This window comes from Nicotiana sylvestris, chromosome 6 (assembly GCF_000393655.2).
Source record: "Nicotiana sylvestris chromosome 6, ASM39365v2, whole genome shotgun sequence".
In the NCBI taxonomy this organism is placed as follows: domain Eukaryota; kingdom Viridiplantae; phylum Streptophyta; class Magnoliopsida; order Solanales; family Solanaceae; genus Nicotiana; species Nicotiana sylvestris.
In genome coordinates, this window is record NC_091062.1 from 126,996,341 (window position 1) to 127,013,845 (window position 17,505).

The 17,505-nt window shown below is 38.2% G+C and overlaps 2 protein-coding genes across 2 annotated transcripts; both read right to left on the bottom strand.

Moving 5' to 3' along the window:
* Nucleotides 1-3,583: 3,583 nt before the first annotated feature.
* Nucleotides 3,584-4,198, bottom strand: LOC138871243 (uncharacterized). The gene has a single exon (XM_070149116.1). The coding sequence runs from the start codon at nt 4,196-4,198 to the stop codon at nt 3,584-3,586; it is 615 nt and encodes a 204-aa protein (XP_070005217.1).
* Nucleotides 4,199-4,238: 40 nt separating this feature from the next.
* Nucleotides 4,239-11,264, bottom strand: LOC104241795 (uncharacterized). The gene is made up of 8 exons (XM_009796749.2): nt 11,212-11,264; nt 10,599-10,989; nt 9,714-10,041; nt 9,330-9,578; nt 5,470-5,566; nt 4,802-5,073; nt 4,516-4,707; nt 4,239-4,363 (listed from the first exon to the last, which is right to left on the bottom strand). Exons 1-8 carry the CDS (start codon nt 11,262-11,264, stop codon nt 4,239-4,241), a joined length of 1,707 nt encoding a protein of 568 aa, XP_009795051.2.
* Between the last annotated feature and the right edge of the window lie 6,241 nt (nt 11,265-17,505).

Sequence of the window (17,505 nt, forward strand, 5' to 3'; positions counted from 1 at the left end):
TATATATATATATATATATATATATATATATATATATATATACACACACACATATATATTTTCAATTCAAGTGATTTTTATTTTTTATTTTTCAACACAGTGCACATTTCTCCTTATTTCATTAGTTCCACTCAAAAGCCACACCAACCACCCCACACTTTAACCTTTACAAAGTTCATAACAGTTCAAGTGCTTATGAGAGGTTAAAAATGTTCAAATAGATGGTTAATTCAAACAAATGAGTAAGTCTTGTAATGTGGTTGCCAAAGAAACATGATTACATGTTCAACGGGGTTAACTGCGATACACAATAATTAGGCGGGTGGAATATATATATGGCTCAACAAAGAAACGCCTATGTCACTTCCAAGATTGAACAAGACTACTATTTCGCTTTGCAAACACACGAGGAAAATTCTAGGCATCAAATATAGTGCATCGAATACAACAAGCCTCACACACACATGACACATGACTCACTCTAGATTGGATCATCAAAACACTCTAGTCATGGTACTTAAGCCAAATTAAGAACATACAATTTAAGGTACTCTTACAAGAATCAACAATTGAACCTAAGCGTCACACTAAAGTACCCACACTATTCAAGGCATAACTATATTAAGAGATCATATTTCCATTTCAGCCCATAGCCCATGAGTTCATAAAAAAAATAAAAACTAACTACGCTCGGTTCAAAGGAAACCCTTGGAAAAAAACTGTGGCCCAAAGAAAAACCAAGGAGGAATTGATACACTACTACAAAAGAAAATATTTTTCTTCGACTTTAATCCTTCAAGAAACCCGCCGAATGATATCCATCGCCGGGACAAATCGAAACTCTTTTGAATTTTTTTTTAAAATATTAATAATGAAACTACACTATTCTACATACAACATACAACATACAAACAAGGTATCCCCCATCCCACACTTAAAATGATGGAATGTCCCCATGTCACACAAAATAAGGAAATGCGAGGTGAAGGAAACTTCCCTGGTACATCAATCTTGATCGGAGATAGTGCCGGGGTCGAGATGGCACGCCCTCCCAAGCGCACGCAGCCAAGCCATGATCTTATTCTCCGATTTTGATTTTTGGGTTGCTAGTGCATCAACTCGAGCCCCTAATTCTATGACAGAAGTGTGCAACCCTGCGATTTCATGCTCTAAGGCTATCATCCGCATATTCGGTCTGACCATAGATGTTCCTTCGGCCTCAGCAACTTGCTCATGTATGGGTGACTCAGCCCCAACTGCATCCTACCTTTCAACTCCCTCCTTTGGCGCATCAGAATCATCATTATTAGCACCACCAGGTACCACATGGTTCTTCCCAATTGTCACTTTATCCGCTCGGAACATTGGTTCTTTCTTCACACTTCCATCCACGCTCATGTTCTCCGGCACCCGTGCTGCCCGACATAATCTAGTGACCAGGGAAGAGAAAAATAACCCATACCACTTTCCTGGACAACTGATGAGCATCTCGTCGTGAATAACCTTGGCCATATCAAAATCGTAGCCATTCATGAAGCACCAGATAAATGCAGCTCTAGGACCATTCACCTTAGTGGTGTTGGAGGAAGGAAGCAGGAGGCTATTGATGACATACATCCAACACTTTCCTTCAAAGGTGAATGAAGCCGAGTGAAACTTCTTCCCTAGTTTAATCCACACTACTTCCTTGTTGGGCACACATATTGTCCTAAAGAACATACCCCACGTGGTTGATAGTCTGTCGTGGGTGATATAGTAGTCCTCCGCATCAGGATCTTCCCCAAACATTGGCAACTTGTAAGCTCTCTAAATGGCCTATATATATGCGTCCATATTTTTCATTCGCACCGTGCAGACATGGTTCACATGTTCTGGGATGTTCGCGTAAAACTCCCTCACAATCATCAAATTAGCTTCGTCCAGTTCTTCAAAGAAAATATCTAGCCTGCACTGGACCAATTTACGGTACATATTGGAATAGTCATTTTGGATGGACCACATATCAATTCCCCTCTCTGGTATGGGTTCATTGGATGCCTTTTGACCAAAACGTTCCTGAGCCTCGCTGGATACAAACTTGGTACTATCATACTGGCGAACATTAGCTGAAACTCATGGCCTGGATGATCCAGCATGACCACTAGAGGATGCACCCGTGGTTCTTCGTTTCTTGGATGGCGTCATGCTACTTGAACAAATATCACCATCAGCGAAAAACAAGATATGTGAACCAAGTGCGGTTACTTAGAGTTTACCCACACAATTGGTCATAAATTACATTCAAGACTCACTGTGGCATTTAAACAAACACTTGGTGTGCACATTCACCCCAAATTTCCCAAACACCCAATTCGACCTCAATTCCACCACAAACTTAACAATGTCCAATCAAACTCAACAAAATCCACTATCCTCACATACCAAGAAGTATATTAGCAACACAAAACATAGACAAGAACAACAATGACTTCTATTACCGTACAATTAAAAGAGAAGAAGAAAAGAAAGAAAATAAAATTGGAAAAACTAAAAAAAAATTAAGAAAAAGGAAAATAGAAGCCATGTCACTTACCTGACGATCTTGTGAGGAATCGAGATTGGGGAGTGATTGATTAGAGAAGAGGAGGAAAGAAAAGACTTTTTTTTTGCTTTGGGAATTTGGGGAGAAGGGAGGTGGGTGTGCGTGTGTGTTGTGTTTTTTTTTAAAGGGAAAAGGGTTTTTAGATTTTGTTGATAGTAGGCAAGGAACAAACAAATAAAAACTAATGAAAAGAAAAAAAACTTTAACTAAACCTAAAAACGGCGCCCAGTACGGGTCGGTCCGCGATCAGTGCGCGGCCGCACACGTCGGGCAGTGTGTGTCACAAAATAGGTGGTCCATGTGCGGTCAATGCGCGACCGTGGATGTTGCAACAGTGGGAGTCTGAAAGTGCACGGCCTGTGCGCGAGCGCGCACATTTGGCCTCCAAAATTTTCCCTTTTATCGCCACTTTTTACCTATCTCCGGGTTGATTCTTTCACCCCGAGGCCTTTTGACGCACATAATTTCATCCCTACACATTAATAGACATGTCAATGCTTTTATAGTTCAAAATAAAATAAGAAAAATAAGCACAAAGAAAAATATTGGGTTGCCTCACAAGAAGCGCGTGATTTAACGTCGTGGCACGACGAATTACAACAAACCATGGGTTGCCTACCATGAAGCTCCTGATTTAACATTGTGGCACGGCGCATGCTTTCATTATTGCACTCCGCTCACATATTGGGGCTCTTCCAAGGGTATAACAACTTTCTCCCCTTTTTCTTCAACCATTCCAAGGTAGTATTTCAACCTTTGCCCATTCACTTTAAACTTATTCATTCTATGTTCAGACTCAATTTCTGCTGCTCCACTGGAAAATACTTGCACAACTTTAAATGGTCCTGACCATCTAGATTTCAGCTTACCTGGAAGCAATCTTAATCTCGAGTTGTATAACAACACGAGATCTCCGGGTTTGAAGCTCCGATCTAGAATGTGCTTATCATGCATCATTTTCTTGCTTTCTTTGTACAATCTTGCATTCTCAAATGCATGGAATCATAATTTCTCGAGTTCATGTAGCTCAGTGACTCTACTTGTGCCTACGGTTTCCATATCCAAATTCAACTGCCGTAGTGCCCATAAGGCTTTATGCTCAAGCTCCACCGTAAGATGACATGTTTTTCCAAATACCAGCTTGTATGGAGATATACAAATTGGAGTTTTAAATGTTGTGTGGTATGCCCATAATGCATCATCCAGCTTCTTTGCCCAATCAATCATTGTCGCATTCATTGTTTTGGTTAGGATACTTCTGAATTCCATGTTGGACACTTCAACTTGCCCGCTCGTCTGTGGGTGGTAAGGTGTGGCAGCCTTCTGGCGAAATCCATACCTTTCTAACAGCCTTGCAAATGCTCTATTGCAAAAATGGGTTCCCCTATCACTGATTATAGCTCTCGGAGTGCCAAAACGTGTAAAAATATCTTTCTTTAGAAAGCCTGTCACTCCTTTGGTGTCATTTGTTGAAAGGGCCACAACTTCAACCCATTTGGAGACATAGTCAACTGCTACCAATATGTATTTGTTACCATAAGAGCTAACAAATGACCCCATAAAATCAATCCCCCACATGTTAAATACTTCCACCTCCAGAATTGTAGTCATCGACATCTCGTGACGGCAAGATATGTTGCATATCCTTTGGTACTCATCACAACTTTTCACCCAAGCATGTGCATCCTTGAATAAAGTCATCCAATACAAGCCCGACTCTAACACCTTCATCGCCATCCAAATTCCTCCAAAGTGCCCACCATATGGTGAGGCATGGCAAGCCTGCAAGACAGAAGGTTGATTTTTCTCAGGTATACACTTCCGGATCGTGTTTCTACACATTTTAAAAAGTAGAGGTTCATCCCAGTAATAAGACCGACAATCGGGAAAAAACTTTTTCTTTTAAATTGAAGAGAGTTCATAAGGTACAATACCGCTTGCTAAATAATTAGCAATATCCGCATACCATGGCGTCTCCTGCATTGCCACTACTTGTAATTGTTCATCCGGGAATGTCTCAGTTATATCTTCAACTCCTACATTCTTTTCAGCTCCCTCAAACCTTGAAAGGTGATCTGCCACTTGGTTATCTATCCCTTTTCTGTCACGGATCTCCATATCGAATTCTTGTAGAAAAAGAACACAAGGAATCAAGTATGGCTTTGACTCCTTATATGATATCAAGTACCTAAGTGTTGCATGGTTAGTATACACAATAACCTTTGAACCAATCAAATATGACCTGAATTTGTCGTATACAAACACCACAGCCAACATCTCCTTCTCGGTCATGGTATAATTGAGATGTGCACTGCTTAGCGTTCTGCTTGCATAGTAAATTGGGTGCATTATCTTGTCCTTTTGCTGCCCTAGGACTTACTCCTATAGCATAGTCACTCGCATCGCACATGAGTTCAAACGGTTGCTCCCAATTGGGTGTAACAATGATGAGTGCAGTCACCAGTCTCTTCTTCATCTCCTCAAATACCAACCTGCAATCATTGGAGAACACAAAGGGATGATCCTTTACAAGGAGTTTATAGAAAGGGTTAACAATTTTAGAGAAATCTTTTATGAACCGCCTCTAGAACCTGGTGTGCCCAAGGAAATTTCTCACTACCTTGACCGAAGTGGGCGGTGGCAACTACTCAATCACGTTTGTCGCGCCCCCTTTTTCCTCGCGGAGTTCGGGTTTCGACATTTCTTTAGGTCAATTCATTTCATTTTAGGAATTGGGTATGGAAATTGAAAAGTCGCCACCTAAGCGACAAGCAAAACAAATAGGACTATCAGATAAAGGCTCACATTTACCGCCACAAATAAGCAGGCAATTGCACGTCTCAAACAACAGTATTTCAGACACTTTAAAAAGTCCTATATCAGGATACCTAGGTGAACCCAAAGCAGAACATATGTAGTGTTTTTTATTAAAGCGAAGCAGAAGGTACTTAATCAGTTTGCCTATTGATTTAGGACTAGCTGAATCTAGGAAGTTCATAACAGTTAAACAAAGCATGATTTTATAATTTCAAAATTTGAGTCATCTTAGAGGCTTGCCTAGGCGTGGATCAGAGATGTCCTATAAACATGATATCCAATCATTAATCAGAACTGCAATAAACCAGTAAATGATTTTAAGAAAGCAATTTGGTTCATTTGGTCCTATAGGCATGTTGTCTAGGTGTTGAAAAATAATCATAAACGTTACAGAACTGGTTTCATATATAAGCCTGATATCTAAGTGTTGGGATTGCTTTTATACTTATTTCCTATAGGCATGATTGCTACTGACAAAACATTTTTATATGATTTGACTGCAGGTATGATATCAAGGTGAGTGCAATAAAAGTCCTATAACATTATTTCTAATGCACATAGGAGAATTTATGAACACGATTGTTAAGGCTGAACTAAAAACAACCTAGAGACAGGAGTTCTAGCGCAGATGTGAACATGCATAAATAGAAATTTAGAGCAAATAACATGATGAACCTATAAGCATGTTTGCTAATGCACACAACAACCTATAGGCATGGTTTCTAATGCAGGTAGATAATCATAACAGTCCTAAGAGCATGATCACTACCCGATTTCTCCAGAAAACATATATAAATGTCCCTCCCATTTTACTAATATCCCCAATATCTGTTTTACAAAAATTATTATCACAGACCAAAAATGAATGAATTACAGAAATGAGACTCCTAAACTATAGGGAGCCTGGATAGGCCCAAAAAGTAAACTTGAAAAAATCAGGCCTTCAACCATGTATGAACACACCAATATTCTCATAGTGTACCCAATGGTATCCTGGTGTGTCAAAGTTTCCAAGGGCCTAAGGGACCCCGGGCAATGCTCACACCAGAAGACCTTTAAAGAAACATTTTAGTGAGCAAGTTTTGGAGAGCCAACTCTAGTGTGTCAAAGTTCAGTGGAGTCTTATGGACTCCTAGGCAATGCTCGCACTGGAGGGGCAGGACCCTAGATGTTCTAAAGGAGTTGAAAACAGGAGAAAGTTTTAAGGAAATAGTTTTGGATTTTCAGGAGGTAAGGAGCAAAAAGAGTCATCCAACACTTAGAAACAATTCTAGCAGTAGACAGAAGCAGGATCACTTCAAGCAAAGTTTTTTACTTAGTTTATTAGCTGTTACTAGGTGAGTATATGGACAGATACTAAACAAAGACATGGCATGCTGGGATCAATCAGACAGTCATATACAAAGGGGTAGCAGGGATTGGGAGCATAGAAATTATTAGTCCGTTAGGGGTGAACACTTAAAACAGGATAGAAAACATGCCAATTGAGAAACAAGTAGACATAGGTCTAATTTACATATAAGTAAACATGTGAACATGTTGAAAGCAGGAAACACATAGGTTTGATTAAACATAAGTAGACAGGCTGATTACAAGGAAACACATAAGTTAAACAGAAGTAGACATGCTAATTACAAGGAAACACTTAGGTTTAATTGAATAGCAGTAAACATGCTGATTAGGAACAATAAACATAGAGCATATGGATTTAATGAGATAAAAGTAGACATGCTGATAACATGACACATAGTTTAATTGAATAGCAGTAAACATGCTGATTAGGGAAACACATAGGTTTAGTTAAACATAAGAAAGGACATGCTTATTATAAGGAAACACATATGTTTAATTGAATAGCAGTAGTGGAGGCATACTAGTTAAGAGATAGCAATAGAAGAGTGAAGCAAACAGGGTGTAAAGGTCTAGCCCTGGCTTCCAGCTGGCTAGACAGTGCAACAAACAAAGAGTAGAAGGTTGTGATAAAGGATGAGAGCAAAAACTTTGTGTGTCTTTCTATGTCTGTGTGCGTGTGTGTTAAAGAAAAAGAGTGAGGCTTATATAGCATTGAGTAGAGTAGAGTAAATAAGATAAAGCAGTTTAAAGGTTTTCAAATAAGGCAAAGAAAACAATCAATCAATCAATTAGGCATGAGAGGGCCAATCAATAGGCAAAAATCATGGGATTATATCAAAAAATAACTCAGAATTGAGGTCTAAATAAGGTAAGTGATAGGTCTGATAGCCAATTAGAGTCAGAACACCAAATATTCGGCAAGTAACAGGGCAATTAATCACACAAATAAGGTAACACAAGTAAATAGAGGCCAATTTAGGGTTGGTAAGGTAGTCAACCCATAAAATAAGCTTGATAGGAATAATTAAGGCAAGCAGCACCAATTTAGAGTCCCAAAATAAGGAAAGTAAACAAAATTGCAGGAAGTAATCACCTCAGTAAACAAAGCAAATTTCAAACCCTATACAGTTTAGGTAATCAATCAATTACTCCAAAATAACGGGCAAATATTGAAGTGAGCCATGAAATAATCAAACAAACTAAAACTGGAACACAGTCATGAAGGAATTGGTGGAAAAATATAATCAAACACATAGGATTTTTTTTAGAAAAGCTTCGAGAGACAAACGAAGTGAAACCCTAGTTTGGAAGAACATTAAAATCAATTAACGATAGAGGGAACAAGAGATTTTAAAGGAAAACTTCCGTATAAACTCAAAACCGTTTCAGATCTACAAGGATCTGAACACATTCAAAGTGCAAGAGAGGAGGGTTTTGAGAAAAGGGTACGAGGTGAGGAAAAATCCAACCATAGCCATAAAGACAACAATACTCACAAATATTTGATGAACAACGGGAGAGTTCATAAGAAAACGAAGAGCCTAATTTGACTCTAAGTCGAATCTCTTCGAGGTTCCTTTAGAGAACAACAAGAATCGAACAACCAGTAGAGGTAATAGGTTAGATAGGGTAGCAAAACACCAAATAACCCCATATCTAGTTGAGAGTCGAAGGGGTTTGGGAGATTTAGGAGGTGACAACACCAGGGTTGGGGATAATTTCAGAGAGAACAAAGAAGAAGAGGGATTCAAGGGCTGTAGGTGTAGACAAATAATTAGGGTTTGGGGGTTAGGGATAATTAAAGAAGGAAATAGCATCATGGACCGTTGATCTCTGAGATCAACAACCAGGATTTGATCTGGGTCGGGTGGGTTTTGAAGAAAAGAAATAGTTTACGGGTTAGTTAATTGGGCTGGGGTTTTTAATTTGATTGGTCTTGGCGGGGGAGAGGGGGTCTGAATTTAAAATTAATAAAAGGGTTGTTTGTTAAATACCCAGTTAATTAATAAAATAGTTTGTAAAAATAGCTAATTAAATGATAAAAATAATTTTTATGCATGAATATGATTTAAAATAATTACTTAACATTATAAAAATATAAAAAAGTCATTTTCTGTATAAATAATGTAGTTATGCACATGCAGGGGTTATTTTTGCAAAATATGCAATTATAGTCTTAAAAATACAAATGTAATTGTAAAAAAATGCAATAAAAATATTTGAATACTTATATGAGCATAAATGATGAATTTAGATGATTAAATCATTGTAAAGTAATATGAGGGATAATTATTTAAGATTTATATAATTAAAAATGCAGAAATAAATTGATTTAAGGCCTTTAAAAATTATAGAAAAATTGTAAAAACACTTGTGCATGTTTGAAGATGCATGTACAATATTTTGAAAATATGTATGCACATTTTAAAATATATGAGGGAAAATTGGGTATCAACAACGTCAACCTTAGCATGGTCGACCTCAATTCCTTTACTAGACACTCGATGTCCCAACACTATCCCTTCTTGTAACATAAAATGACACTTCTTCCAGTTCGGCACTAAATTTGTCTCCATACATCTTTTTAGCACTCTTCTTAAATTGTGAAGACTGTCTTCGAATGAATCCCCCACCACGGAGAAATCATCCATAAAGACATCCATAATATCTTCAACCATATCCGTGAAAATGGCTAACATACACCTCTGAAATGTAGCCGGTGCATTGCAAAGGCTAAATGGCATTCTCCAAAAGGCAAAGATGTCATACAGACAAGTAAAGGATGTTTTTTCTCTGTCTTCAGAGGCTATTGAAATCTGATTGTATCCTGAGTATCCATCCAAGAAGAAGAAGTGAGACCGCCCAACCAGCCTATCCAACATTCGGTCAATGAATGGCAAGGGGAAATGGTTTTTCCGGGTGGATGTGTTTAGTTTTCGATAATCCATGTAAATTCACCAACCTGTGACTATACGAGTTGAGATCAACTCGTTATTCTCATTTTGCACGACCGTTATTCCTCCCTTCTTCGGCACACACTCAACAAGGCTGACCCAATTACTGTCAGATATGGGGAAGATGATACCCGCATCTAACCACTTGATCACTTCCTTCTTCACCACCTCTTTTATGTTCGGGTTCAGCCTTCTTTGATGTTCTCTGGAAAGTTTGTGCCCTTCTTCCAAGAGAATCTTATACATACAAAAAGTTGGGCTGATAACCTTTATATTTGCCATGGTCCAACCAATAGCAGTCTTACATTCTTGTAGCACATATAGGAGTTTCTCTACCTACACAGCTAACAAACCGGATGATATAATAACATGTAAAGTAGAATTAGGCGCTAAGAAAACGTACCTAAGGTGAGCTGGAAGCAGTTTCAGGAACAACTGTGGTGGCTCCTCTATCGATGGTTTTGCAGGTGGTATTGTTCTTTCTTTTAAGTGTAGGGGCTCGAACTTGGGTTCCCTTTTCCAGAACTTTTGACCTTCGAGAGCCATGACCCACTCTGCCAACTCTTCACCATCCACATTTTCCAAATTCATCAAGCAGGCTTATAATGGATCTATGACATTAAGGGTCTCATCCTCCTCTTTTAGTATTGCATCCACATCCGCCAATAGCGAGCAATTTGCAAATTCGCTGGGTCTCCTCATAGATTGTTGACATTGAACATTATTTCTTCATTATTCAACCTCATTTTTAACTCACTGGTCTCACAATCAATCAATGCTTTCCCTATGGCTAAGAACGGCCTCCCTAAAATTATTGGTATTTCTTCATCCATTTTACAGTCAAGAATAACAAAGTCAGCAGGAAATACAAACTTCCCCACTTAGACAAGCACATCATCCAGAATTCCAGTCGGTCTTTTGACTGTGCGATCAGCCAGTGGCAGCAACATTAAGGTCGATCTAGCTCTGCCAATGCCTAGTTTTGTGTAGATTGCCAAAGACATCAAGTTGATACTAGCTCCCAAGTAACACAATGCTTTAGCAAAAGTATAACTTCCAATTGTGCATGGGATAGTGAAGCTACCAGGATCAGACAATGCTTGAGCCACAGGTCTTGTCACTATTGCTCTACAGGTCTGAATCAGAGTTACAATAGACAGGTCGTGAAAGTCAAATTTTCGAGACATCAGATCCTTCATCATTTTTGCATAACTTGGCATTTCCCTGAAAGCATCCATCAGCAGAATATTCAATTGAATTTGTCTAAGCATTTTCATGAATTTCCTGTATTCAATTGAATGGTGCAGGAATTAGCTTCAGCCCACTACTTGGTGTCTTTTCTTTATTAGGAGCCTTCTCCAGCACATGTTCTGGGAGTTTTTCAATTTCCTTCTCTTTTGCCTTTGTCAACTTATGCCTGTTCAATTACAACCTCTGTGAGCTCTCGTTGACTCGTCGGTCTCTAATGTCACTGGAGTAACTGGCATTGCGTCTCTACTAGATTACGCAACTTCTTTCTCTTTGTCTAAATCCCTTCTGATCCTAAGACTCACTGCCATTAACTAATTTGGGTTCTGCTCCTTTGGATTGATGTTTGTGTCTGTAGGCAACGTTCCTTGTGGGCAATTGTTCAAGGACATAGATAGCTGTCCTAATTGAGTTTCAATGCCTTTAATAGCCAAATCATGTGCAGCTAACTTTTCTTGCATCTTTCCATTTGTCCCAATGAGTTGTTGCAACATGCCCCAATTTCTATCATATTACTGTCCTGCTAATGATGAGGCGGTTGGTAAGCCAACTGTTGTTGGTGCTACTGATTATAGCCCTGCTGACTTTGATAAGACACAACTTGGCCTTGTGGTCGTGCGCCCCCTGGATTGGTATTGTGTTGTTGTTGGGTTGGTCTGTATTGCTGATTTTGATGTCCCCATTGCTGTCCACCTTGCCTCTAACCTCCAAAATTATTGACGTAATTTATGTCTTCTCTGAAGCCCTGGTTATCATTCTCTCCACTCCACGAGCAAACATATGACTGATTTATGCAGGTAGTGCATATGCCTCCATTTGTCGTATAAAATATGTTCACCTATTTTGTACCCATCTCATCAATTTTCTTTGTCAGCAAGCTCATTTGGATCATGAGAGTGGCTATATTTTCTGTATTTGTATTGTTTGGGTCAAGAGCAACAAAATGAACTATTAGAGTGAGTGTTGTATCTTTCGTCATCCAACCTGAATTTTGAGACATCTTGTCAAGAAGAATCTTACACTCTGTGAATGTTTTGCTCAAGAATGCACCCCCGGTTGAAGCATCTACATTGGCCTTAAGATCGTCAGCCAAACCCATATAGAATCTCTATCCCAATATCTGATCCGGAATGCCATGGTGTGGACACTTCACCGTCATACCCTTAAACCTCTCCCAGGTTTCTTGCAAAGTCTCAGTCGGTTTCTGCCTGAATTGCAATATCTCATCAATTTCCCTCATAGTTTTGTTGGGTGGATAGAACTTGTTTAAGAACTGCTTGACTAGTTCCTCCCAAGTAGCAATGGAGTTTATTGGGAGCAAATTCAGCCAAGTTTGAGCCTCCCCAGTCACTGAGAATGGGAATAGTAATAATTTTATTGCTTCAGGAGTCACATTCGGCTGTCTTTGAGTGACACAAATTGATAGAAAATTCTTCAGATGTTGTTGTGGGTCTACGATGTATGACCCGGAGAACAACCCTTTATTCTGCAGAAAGTGCAGTATGTTGATGGTAATCTGAAACGTCTCTGCTTGTATCTAAGGGACTGCAATTGCGGTGGTCATGTTATCATCAATTGGTTGCGCGTAATCATAAAGAGAAGCTTCCGGCACAAGAGGTGCTACCACTCCGATGTTTGGGTCAAATCGATCATTCCTATTGTTCCTGTTGATGTTCTCGGCATCGTCCATTTCAATTTCGAGTTGGTCATTTTATTTCAGTTGTTTGCCGTTCTTGTTAGCCCGATTCAATGCCCTGAATGCTTTTTCGGGATCTGAGAGTCCTTCAAAAAGTTCACCAGTTCTCAAGGAGCTTCTAGGCATGCACCTGAGTCACAGGAGAGTTCAAACGTGAGAATTTCAACGGAAATATTTTTAACACCACAGAAAATTGATCTAAACTAAAAATCCTAGCAATTATTCCAAGTTGTAATAAATAACACCGTTAATTCCCCAGCAACGGCGCCAAAATTTGATCACGCCCAACTACGCCTTATAAAAAGGACTAAGCGGTAGCTACAAATATAATCTGGTTCAAGAGTCCAAACTCGAATTCCACAGGGAACTAACTATTTACTACACTTTTAGTAACGCTAATGATAAATTCAGACAATTTTCAGATGCAAGATTTTATTTGATAATCAATAGAAATTATTTAACTAAGGAAATATGACAATAAAAACTATCAATAATCAAGAATGAAGTTGAATTCAGTGGTAAAAAGGATTTAGGGTTATTGATTTCCCCAATTGTCGGATTAATTCCTGACATATTAGCTATAATCTCGCTGTAACACTCTATAAAGATGATGAGTTCTTGTTTACCGTAATTATCTCTCGATCAATTACGATAATTTACTAGAAGCATTCTCTCGAACTACTCTAGTTGACAATTTGTACAACTCATAAATATCATACCAAAGCTTCGTTATCTCTAACCTCGCCTTTAAATTTAAGTAATTAATCTCTTAACCTACCCGAAAGTGGCGTTGTTCAACAACAATCTAATCAAGTGTTCTTTCTCAAGCAACACAAGATAACTAGACACGATGAATCAAGGGCCCTTTCAATTAATCACAAGACAAAATATAGTTGAACAATTATAGAGTAAAAGCGGCTCAATTATATTAAAACGTAATCAAACATCATCCAACAATTGGTTCCATCAACCCTAGATGACGGATTTAGCTACTCATACTACTAGACAAGATTACATTATAAAAAGTCATAACCAACAGTAGAATTAAGAAGAAGAAGATGAAAAACTCGTAGATGATTCTCCGTCTTCCTCCTTTTTGTGGTCTTGCCTCCCAAGTTCTTCTAAACTAAGTATCCCCACTTTTTGGGCGAGTCAGGCTTCATATAGGTCAAGGTTAGTCGCCTTTGAAATTACAAACTTGGCCCTGGACTCTTTTTTCTCGGAAGCACGTGCTGGCCGCGGATCAACCTCGGATTGACCGCGCATTTTGACCAGTGTTCTGCCTAACATGCGCGGCTAGTGCGCGGCCGCGCATTGATCGCGCACCTGGAGGAGTTTCTACCTTCGTTTTTTCTTTCTTCTTTTCCACGCGCCAACCTTCGATTGGTCTTCAATGCTCCATATTTACTCCAAACACTCTTTAATGTCTTCATAGCCCGAAATTGCTCCTGCAAAACATAAAGTTTTTACTTAGAGCAATTTGTTATCATTTAACATTCAAATATCAATAAAGTGCAGCTAAGTTAGAGCGTAAATGGTAGCTAAACTACATAATTATAGCCTACTATCAAAAGGCCAATTCAAACATGCCTAAATTTACGTATGAGAAAAATTTTGAACACATAATTTAAAGTGCGTCCAATGAATATTTAAGGAAACCTAAAAGTTGAACATATCAAATTCAAATTTTGAATATGCCTCTAGTCTGCATACCTGAGATTCTCTTCAGATCCAATGTTGAGAAGGTTTTTAGCTTTCCACAAGATGGAAGGGCAAGTGAACCTTCCCATACTGATCTTTATTGCAGTTTCAAAAGCATCTATTAATGGTTTCTCAGGGAGAGATGGTAACAAGTATTTTGGATCATGGCTGAAGCCTACCTGACATAGAATGTCAAATGTAAGCCTATGAAATATGTCCTGGAGGTCTGGAGTAGTTTTATTTGTGGCTGCAATAGAGAATAAAGGAATAAGATGGCCTGGGAGCTCTTTAATGGTGGATGATTTTACTCGATAACAAAATGTATCCGCGTGGAATATATGACTGAGGAAATGCCTTTGGGTTTTCCATTTCTCGCCATCTACAAGTAAAAGTCCATCCCCTAATAAGTCTGAGAAAACAAATTGCATGGTAGGATCTTTGCAATAAATGTGGAAACATGTATTAACGATATGTTTGATAATAGAGGGGTTTCTTGTCAAGATGCATTTTTTATCAAAGGGTCCTTTAAGGGTAATGGTTGATAAAGATGATTTTTGGAAGAGTTCTGATATCCACAGGACTGCTCGGTGTCTATTTTGCACTAATTAATGAGAACAAGCCACCAAACAGTGGGTAGGATTTTGGAAGCTGCTGTTGCTTGCTCAATTTTGAACAACTATGTTTTGAGAAGAACGGGTCGAAATAGATGAAGAACAGAAGCAACAGAAATATTATTGCTGAGACTGGGAGAGAAAAGAGCAGACTATGCATAAGCTGGATGTCCATCCTCATGTTGTACTTCAAATTTTTCAGATGGAGGTTTATTTTCGAAGGTCTCGTCGACTAACTCGTCATCGATTAGTTTAATCAATCTATGTATTTGACATCCACTAGTTTTTCTTTCTTCTTTGGGCTAAACAAATCATAATAAATCGTGACTATACACAGGTTTGGAGAGGGATGGTGGGATATCTTCTTTTAGAAATTTTAGATATTACACCTTTGTCATACTTAGGGGATGGTAAAAAAGAAGGCTTTACACAGACAAGTTCTAAACAAGGCGTACATGTAGTGGCGAAGTTAAGAATTTACTCAAGGGTGTTCAAATTTGAAAGAAGTGAAAAAAATTCTCTGAGAAAGAGTGTTCAATATATGTTATATACCTCTAAAATCTAATATTTTTTCTATATACGCAGTATAATTTTCCAACGAAGGGTGGTCAATTGACCACCCTTTATAACATATAGCTTCGCCCATGCGTACATGTGACGCCTGTAAAAAATAACTAAAAGTAAAGTGATATACTCCCTCCGTTTCAATTTATGCAAATCCATTTGACTGACACGAAGTTTAAGAAAAGAGGGAAGACTTTTGAACTTGTGGTGTAAAATGAGACACATATATTTTGTGTGGCTATAAATCGTTGCATAAAGGTAAATTGTTTCTAGAAAAGGAAAGATGTCATTCTTTTTTACACGAATTAAAAAGAAAATAGATTCATATAAATTGAAATGGAAGGAATATATAAGCTAGAGTACAAATTCACATGGTGCATGCGCTTTGTGGCTTGATGATTACGCTGCCACAAAGGGACAAATCCGAATTAATATGTACATGCTAGGGCCTTGGACAATATCAACCATTTTCTTGGACCAGTAGTAGAGCTATCTTAATCATTTGTTTTTTTTTTTTAGTGGATTCATTTTGATAAACTTAGTAAAAGTACACGTATATGTTAATTTATAAGTTTGTAACTATTGTAATTGTTGGCATGTGGACAAATCTTTTTCTATTTGTGATTGATTCATTTTGATATAAGTTAATTTGTAAGTTTAATAACTAATGTAATTGGTGGTATATGGATCAATGTTATCCGATCCAAAGTCAAACAAGTAGCTTGATGAGAGAAGAGAATGTCAAAGAATCACTACGAGAGAAATGCAAGGTCATATTTGTCGTAAATTTATTCTCGTACACTGTATGAATGTAAAATACTTGTGCATTCATCCACTCTGTTAAATCAATCATCAATTAGATCGAAGTCGTCCTAAATTTGAAATTAGTGACGAACAACAACTAGTGGGGTATGGCAGCGTTGAGAAACTTCTCTTTGATTATTACAATACGTTGTGCTATTGTCATCGCGCACTTGTTAGCTTCAGTCCCTATTTCTTAATTACAAGCTAAGCTGGAGTATTTCTTTTTGTCATCCATCTTAAAAGTTGGCACATTTCATAATTAGAAATTATATAATTTCACAAACCTATTTTGTTATTGACATGAGTTACTGTAGATCTAACACTGTGTCAATTGAGATGGAGAGAGTAATATTTTTGTATAATATCTAAAATCTTCTGTAGTATAAAAAAAGTTAATCGTACTACACGTCTAAACGTGGCAACATGTGTGGATACGCTAATTCCTTGATTAAACTGAGAGTAAAGGCAAGCACTATTTTTAAATTGGTAATGTGACAAATCCCTATTTTGAAGGAAGATATTTGCCCATAGCTAGATGTGTATTGGTCAAAATCTGACCACCACAATCAGGTTGTCCAACACCCCGCCTTAGTGACTGGGCAGTGAAAGTCAATAGAGCCCACACCATTTCTCTTCTGTGACATCCGACGAATCGAAAAGAGTAACGCCTAAAAACACAACCAGGACACATTAGCGACAAGAAAGCGTCGAGTCAAGCAAAGGGTAAAGGGGCCTCCACTATATATAGCCATAAAGAGCTCTCGATAAGGGGGCTTTTCATTCTTTCAAGAAAAGGAAGACAAAAAGCTCCTTTCTTGTATCCTAGAAAACGGGGAAATGACCTCGAAGAATACATGTAAATTTGCTTTCTCATCAATTGATGAAAAAGACAAAGTTGAATCTCAATAAGATCAATCATGCCTCTTTCGTCTCATATGCAATCATTATCGTTAATGTTTCGATCCGGAATTAATTATATTTGGCTAAGATTTACCCCTTCATCTTTAATTGAATTGCTCAAGAAGGTTTTTATATCTTTTGAATCAAACAATTTGGCGCCGTCTGTGGGGATTTCTTAGTGAGAATTTCCTAGTTTCTCCTAGATCGAAACCAAGAAGAACAATCACTCATCAAAAGGAGTGCGGAAGAAAAACCCAACCCACGCAAGACACGAGA